This window comes from Athene noctua, chromosome 33 (genome assembly GCF_965140245.1).
Source record: "Athene noctua chromosome 33, bAthNoc1.hap1.1, whole genome shotgun sequence".
NCBI lineage: Eukaryota > Metazoa > Chordata > Aves > Strigiformes > Strigidae > Athene > Athene noctua.
The window spans coordinates 1,635,684-1,643,286 of record NC_134069.1 but is presented as its reverse complement, the minus strand read 5'-3'; the positions used below and the strand labels follow the sequence as shown (position 1 = coordinate 1,643,286).

General features: G+C 61.7%; 1 protein-coding gene across 1 annotated transcript; it reads left to right on the top strand.

The window, feature by feature from the left end:
* The first annotated feature begins 281 nt into the window (after positions 1-281).
* On the top strand, positions 282-3,761 carry LOC141972471 (sperm-associated antigen 4 protein-like). Its single transcript, XM_074930338.1, has 7 exons — positions 282-341; positions 594-687; positions 1,269-1,344; positions 1,896-2,002; positions 2,587-2,754; positions 3,099-3,188; positions 3,633-3,761. Exons 4-7 carry the CDS (start codon positions 1,910-1,912, stop codon positions 3,759-3,761), a joined length of 480 nt encoding a protein of 159 aa, XP_074786439.1. The 5' UTR covers positions 282-341; positions 594-687; positions 1,269-1,344; positions 1,896-1,909.
* The last annotated feature ends 3,842 nt before the right edge of the window (positions 3,762-7,603 follow it).

Below are 7,603 nucleotides of genomic sequence, written 5' to 3'. Positions count from 1 at the left end.
GGCGGTGCTGGGGGGGCTCTAGGGGCTGCAGGGGTGCTTCTGGGGTTGCGTGTGGGACTGTAGGACCCCTATAGGGCCCCTATAGATCCTGAGAGTGTCCCCCTGTGACTCTGGTGGGTCGGGCACCTCCTGCAAGGGAGCGTTGCTGACAGCGCTGGATAAATCACCGGCTCCTCTGCTCCCACGCAGGATGACCCAAAGAAGCCGCAGCTTTTGCTGGCTCTTCTTAGGGAAGCCTCTCCTGGGAAGCCCCGGCAGCTCTGGTAGCGGATACCTGAACAGAGTGTTTTTCCCTTTCAGGAGCTGAGACGTGTGTGTGCGGCACCCCTGGAGACCCTGCGGTAAGAGACGTTTCCTGAGCTGGAATTGTGTCTGTGCAGCAGTCTTGGCTGACCTCGTGCTACCTGCACTCCTTTTCCTAACAGCCAGGGCTCTGGTACTTCCCTCCTGCCTTTGCCTTTTGCTCAGCCTGGCGAGGAAGGGGAGCACGTGCGGAGCAGGGAAGGCACACGTGTCTGCTGCTTGCTGAGCTCAGACGGTTCCCAGAGGGGATGGGCAGCTCTCTGACAAGAGCGGCTTTTGTCTTCCTGCAGGAACTGGCAAACTTTGTTGGCAGAGCAAACCCAAAACAAGCAGCGTCTGCGGGAGCAGGTGGCTCAGCTGAAGGCGAAGTTCAGCAGCGCAGAGGTGACCCTGCATTTTGGGGAAGGAGGGGTGGCTGGGCAGAACCCCCGAGAAAGCACTCCTCGGGGTTGTTGGTGGGCTCAGACCGCTGACTGCAGCGAGCCAGCCTTTGCCAGGGGCTTGCTGGGTGAGCTGCTGCGCTGCGCAGGCCCTTCTCCGGGCCCGGTTTCTCTGGGCCGCTTCAGGCAGCGGAGGACTCCCGGCAGCCTTCCCTCGGCACGCCGGGGCCTCTGCCTGCTCTGGCCGGGCCCCGGGGGCAGTGGTGAGACCCAGGTGTGCTCACGGGGTCAGCCAACGCCGGCGGGGCCTGGGACCGTCTCCCGACCGAGCTGGAGAGCGTGGAGGGTGGGCACGGGACGGTGGGGACCCTCATCAACCCGCCTCGGGGCTGCGGCCACGGCCACGGCACAGATCCTGTTCCTCAGGCCTGGTGGCTCACACCAGCAGCAGAGCGTCTCTGGGCTCTGCGGACAAGGCTTGGCTTGCACCTCGGGCACTGCCCCTTTGCCTCTGCAGGCGCTAGTGGCCACGCTGCTCTGCCCGCTGACATGGTCCTTTTCTGTGTTCATTCACATCTTTACCAGGAAGTTCAGGACAGCAGCCAGGCAGCGCCTGCCAAAGTCTCTGCCGCGACGTATGACTGGGCCCTGAAAAGCTCTGGTATGGACGCAAGCAGCCCCACCTCCTTGCCCTGCGCTTGCCTGTAGCCCTGCCCAGAGGAGGCCGTGCTCTCCAAAGCGGGGCAGCTGAAATGCTGCCTGGGGTCCCCGAGCCAGGCTGTGGCCGAGCGGCTCTCTCGGGCTCCCTCCCAGTCCTGCCCTTGGCCCCTGCGCGGGGGCCTCTGGCGCTGCCCCCGCACACGCTGCTGCGCTGATGGAGGGGCTCTTCCTGCGGCTGCGTCCGCGAAGGGAACGGCTGGGTCACCCTTTGCTGCCCACGCGGCGAGCCCTCGGCTTTGCTCCGCTGTCGTCGCCCCGGCGCCTGCTGCCCCCCAGCACCCTCAGACCTTCTCCTCGTGGCGCCGTGGCGGCAGCAGTCGCCAGGCACGGGGATGCCGTCCCTGCCCCGCGCAGCCGGGCGCCCCCGCGGCCTGGGGGTGAGAACAGCGCTGACAGACGTGGAGCTGCTCGGCGGCACCAGAAATAGTGTCTGAGCACCGGGTGCTCCTGGTCTGGGGCCTCTGGCAGTGACCTGCTCTCCCTCCCTTACAGGTGCCTCCATTGACATGCGGAGAACTTCGGAGGCCTTCAGCTGCACACACTGGCGCTGCAGCGTTGTGGAGTGGTTCTCTCAGTCCACACCTGATGCTGTTTTGGAGGTACTGTAGCGGAACTCACGGGTGCTGGTTTCCTTCCCTCCGGTGAAGCTGGGACCGACCTCGGGGCTCTCCCCTCAGTGCAGGGCAGTGCCGCTCCAGCCCGCAGTGCCCATCAGGTTCCTGAAGCCAAAGCTCGGACACAGGGCTGGGCCTGCTGGAGATGAGCGGTTCCCCTCAGGAGGGGAACGGGGCTGAGCTGAGCGGAGCTGCTGCCCCTTGCCCACAGGCCTCTGTCCCAGCTGAGTGAAAGACTTTCTCCCTGGTGACCCCCTTTCCACACCTGTCCCTAACGGTGCCTTTTCAGGGGTGGGGGGTGCCCTGCTGAGCGCTGGGCAGAGAGGTGTTTCTGTAAGGCCCTGACTAGGGTGGCTTCGTAACCAGTGTTCTCCTCTTTTCCGTAACACTGAGAGCCCCCTCTGTCGGGCAGGGAAGGCGGCCTCCTGCTTCTGTCCGCCCCTCACGGGCGCCTCATTTCCGAGCTGCAATAGCCCCCCCAGACACGCCGGTCCCGTGCTCCGAGCGGCGCGAGCTGTGTTGTCCCCGACGCGCTCTCGCCCCTCACTGCTCTCTCGTCCTGCCTGCAGCCGGATATGTCCCCAGGGAACTGCTGGCCTCTGCCAAGGCACCAGGGCCAGGTGGTCATCAGGCTGCCAGCACGGGTCCATCTGACCGCCGTCAGCGTGCAGCACATCTACAAAGATGTGTCTCCGTCCGGGACCGTCGTCAGCGCCCCCAGAGACGTCGCTGTCTTCGTAAGTCTCTGCCGGGCGCGTCTGGTGGGGTCTGGCCCTGGGGGAAAGCCGTGACAGGGACTCGCCTGCGGCCTTCTGTGCGTTCCCTGGGGCTTGTGTCCTGCTCTCTGCTGAGCACCGCGCTGCCCTGGGGGGACGCTTCGAGGGCTCCATCCCTCTCGGGACATCTTCTGGCCGAAGCACCTCCGGGTTCTTGACCCTGAGGAGCCTGAGCTCCGCCCCGGGCAGTGTCAGACAGCTGCTGGAGCCCGGGAGAGGCCGGGTACCTGCCCGGGCTGAGCCAGCGCGCACGTCCCCTCTGCGGGGCTGAGTCTGAACTGCTCTGCTTGTGCTTTGGCCCCAAGGGACTGGACGCGGATGGAGAGGAGGAAGCGCTGCTCCTGACGTTCACCTACGACGTGACCAAAGAGGCCATTCAGACCTTCCCTCTGAAGGTACGCTCCACGCGCGGGGGAGGATGCCGGGGGGCGAACCAGGCTTGGCTGGGAGCCCACGGCAGGGGGGTGTGAACGCTTCCTCCCTGGGCACAGGGCCCCGGGCCCCCGCCCAGAGAGCCCTGGCGGGGCTGAGGCGCAGGCGGTGGTTCTCCTCGCAGCAGAGCGTCCCCTTCTCTGCGGGAGGCAGGCAGAGCGGGCAGCGGGGCCTGGAGGGCCAGAGCAAGGGGCAGGGGGGCGCAGCCCCGGCCGGGCCGGCACGCAGAGGAGGCCAGGAGCCTTCCCCCGTCCCGTGCCCCGGCCTCCCCAGCAGCCCCGGTGGCAGCAGCCGCTCCCACCCGCCGCCGGGAGCTGGTTCCTGAGCAGGAGCAGGGCCGGCAGGGAGGGACTGACTGCACTGTCGCTCTTAACCCCTCTGCCTCCCTTTCCCTCTTGTCTTCGCAGACCGCGCCGTTTCCCAGAGCCTTTTCGTATGTCAAGTTCCTTGTGAAGAGCAACTGGGGCAACCCCGAGTACACCTGCGTTTACCGAGTGCAGGTGCACGGGCTGAGGGCGGGCGCAGGAACAAGCTGAGCCCTGTCCTGCTCTGGGCCAGGCGGGAGTTCCCTCTCCGTGGCCGAGGGGAGCACGGCCGAGGGCAGGGCTGCCTTGGAGCGTTCCACGTGGGGTCACGTCCCGCTCCCCGTCCAGGCGGACGCTGCTCCCCCGCGCCCCGTTTCGGTTCCGGGGTGGTGGCGGATTCTCTGGAGCGGTCGGGTCGCTGCTGGGACGGGCCCAGACCGGCCACCGCTCGGTGACCGCCTTCACCTGCTCGGCCTTGCTGTTGTTGTGTTGGTCCTGTTAGTACTAGTAAATCTTTTAGTTCAACCTGTGAATTTCCTCTTTTGTCCCTCTCCTGTTTCACCGGGCTGGGGTGGGGGGAAGTAAACAACTGGCCACGTGGCGATTGGCTGCTGGCCGAGTTCAAACCACAACACACCAGAGAAGAACAAGAAGGACCAACAGAAGAAAAGAGGGAAGAAATAACTAAAGGCTGTGGCCTTTCAGCTCAGCGTGGATTTGTCTCCATCGGGGGGGCACCAGAAGAGCCCTGGGGGGGCGGGGGTGCCCACTGCTATGGCCCCTGCCCAGCCTGCCGGTGGGTGTGGGGGCACCAGCAGCCCTGGGGCCAGCTCCTGGGGGCTCTCGGGGCCGGGGGGGAGCCCCTTCCCCACCCCGTGAGCGTCCCGGGCCGGGTCTCGCTGCTCTGTCCGGCAGCCGTTTGTGCCCGGGGACACCCAGACACAGACTGCGCCCTGCCGCCAGGCCCCCCCTGCTCAAGGCCTGGAAACAATTAATCGCCAGAGAGCGGCTGCGCAGATCCGGCCAGTGCACGCATTTCATTTCCCGCCGTAACAAAACTTCCTCAGCATCTCCTTCCTTCTCTTCCTCCCTGGAAGAGGAGGGTACAGGGGGGGCCCGGCGCTGGGGGAGACGCTCTTCCTGCGCCTCCTCCTTCCGAGAGTCTTTTTCCTTTACCTTTGTATTACAAAACACACAACGGCCTGGGGAATACCTTGCACAGTCTATTATTAAGGCCACACACATATATCAAATTTGCTCGTCCCAAAAACTATATGGACAATTAGCTGGCACTTTACCTGGTTAAAAATACCGCTGATACCAGACAAGTTGTGAACCACCAGACAGCTCCAGGCAGTCATCGCTTCCTACCCCCTCCACACCTTCACAGCTGAAGTCGCACGCTTCTCTCACATTCAGAATCACAGGCACCTTACGCGAAGCAATAAATATTTACATATACGTGCAAAATCACCCACAGAAGCAGCTCACGAGCCCCCACGGCAGGGAGCAGCACTAGAACCGAGAGGCTCCCGGTCCTCACGGAGCTGGACAGTGCTGTGGCACGAGCACAAGTTCAGTGCCAAGATGCTGCTCAAGAACACACTCTGCACTGCTGACATCTGGGCTCTGACCAAGTGTTCACTGACTTCACACACTGATCAGGGTACCTCCCGACTAGAAGCACTGCTGCCTTACCAACAACACAACTACCCGTAACCAGTTTACAAGAAAATCTAGTCAAACTCTCCATGAAAGAGTGTGATTCCTCCAGCTCCTATCACAGACGGGTACACAAAATGCTTCAGGTAACAGACAAAACTCCTCCCCAACAGACGGAGATTGGCCTCTTCTTGAGGGTTCAGCTACCTATGACAATTAAAAGGGGTCTTCTTTTCTCATTCTGATAATAGAACCTAGTCAGCAATGAGTATGTTCAATGCATTTTGAAAAAGTCCGAATAAACTAATAGAGACAGGTAAATACCACCAAGAATTCACACTTGACAAATTCTTCTAAGAGACGACTTATAGATGGCTTTTTGATTTCCAAAAGCGTCATAATCATGTAGGAGCTACTTCTGTATGAAACAGGTCATGACCCGGGGGAAATAAAGTCCCTTGTGTGTAAGGCACTAGCTGAGTCCTTTAGGGACTGGGTTCCTTTTCAGAACGTACCACAGATTCCCTCGGCGATCTTTAGAGAAATTATTTGGTTTATGCCTTCACACTCTGTATCTAAGGAGGGCCAGTACCTTTTTCGTCACCTTTCTTTGTGTGGTTTGCTAAGTATGCAAATTCTCTGCCATGGGAAACGTCCCTTCTCCGCGGGCTGCACCACACATTGCACCATGGAGGCTCTAACCCAGACAAGGACTAAAGTAAGGAATTTCCATCCATCCCTCAGCGCTGAGGGGGAAAGAGCTACGGATTCAAGTGTGCATCTGACACAGGTCACCCTGTAGGACGCAGACCGACGTATTAAAAACACAAGTGTTGCGGTGAGGGAATAGCTGTCTTTTTCTACCTGCCAAGCCACAGAGCTGTGGCGCTCAGATCACAGCTAACCCTTGCAGGAGGTTAAAACCTTCGCAGGAACAAAAGCACAGACACCGATATGACGGTTACTACTTGTTCAGCTTATTAGCTGTGCAAATGCCTTATATATGCTCCTTAAAGGGACCCACCTGAAGCATGGCTGTGTTTTGGTCACATCCTTCTTTGGCATCTTTGATTGGTTCCCTATTCTTCCCGTACATCGCGAGCTCTTCCGCGCGCCTCTCCCTACACACAAGCAATTTGTTGTTTTTAAATAGGTTGAGTGCACCAAAACTCACAAACAAACAAAAAGCAAACAACAAAAACCATTAATGGGGAAAAACCTCGGGTTTGACCTTCACCAGTAAACCCAGTGCCATCCACTGACCCCGTGTTTCTGTGCCCGGTGTGCCCGCCCGCAGCTCCGCACAGCAGCAGGGCTCTTCTCAACCCCGGGCTCTGCCCAGGGACACGAGAAATCACAGCGCTGCCAGCTCACAGCAAAGGCTCCAGGCTCTCGCCTCTGAAGCAAAACCCTTCAGATCTGCACTTAGGCATTTTAGACAAAGTCCACCAGCAATGCAAACAGCTCCGTCCACCACAAAAACAACCCCGGCTGCTATCGGTACGTGTGCCGCCGGGCACGTGTTATCAAGGGCAGAAACCCAGGGCCTGGAGCATCGCTTCACCGCGGGTGTATCCAGAAACACGCGATCCCGGAGATCCTGGCACCACTGCCCGGGGTTCCTCCCGCACCAAAAAGAGTTCTGACACTTCTACGCGTTTCCTTCCCGTTTACACCCAGCACCAACCGGGGCATCAATTCCTGTTTCTCGAGCCGTTACACTCTTGCCTTGATTAAAGCGTTTCATAACAGCCACCGCAGGCCAGACTCTCACCCAGATCTCCGGGAACCTCGGCAGATGGGTCTGGAGGGGAACGCCCGGTACCGCCGGGGGTCTGACAGCGGCGTTCCCTCGAGACAGCTCCCCTCCAGCTTTCCAAAACCCCCGAAAACACCCACAGTCCCGGTCAGACCGAGAAGGAGCGGGAAAACGGATCCTTTGCTCAACCTCGCTGTTGCCCAAAGTGCAATTTCCACGCGGCCCTGGCGCCCAGAAACCCCCATTTTATCCTCACGTTTTCAACCCTCCTCCGCGCTCTCGACCCGCCCCTCGCGCAGTTTCTCTCTCCCGCGACCACGCGCAGACCCTGAGCGGATCCCCCCGCGTGTTCCCGGCCGCCCGCCCCGGGTCCCCGCGCAGAGCCCGCGGGAATCCCCCGCCCGGAGGAACCGCTGTCCCGGGACCGAGCGGCCGCGCCCGGCCCCGCCGGCCCCTCCGGCGGCGCCGCCCCGCCGGCCCCGCGCCTCGCTCCGCGCCCCCCCGCGCACGGCCCGGCCGCCCCCCCGGCCCCTCCCGCGCCCCCGAGCGCAGCCTGACCGCGGGAGCGGAGCCGCGGGGCGATCCGCGCCGTCCCCGCCGCCGCCGGGGAGCCGCCGCGCGTCCGCGGGGGACCGCGCCCGCGCGGGGGGGG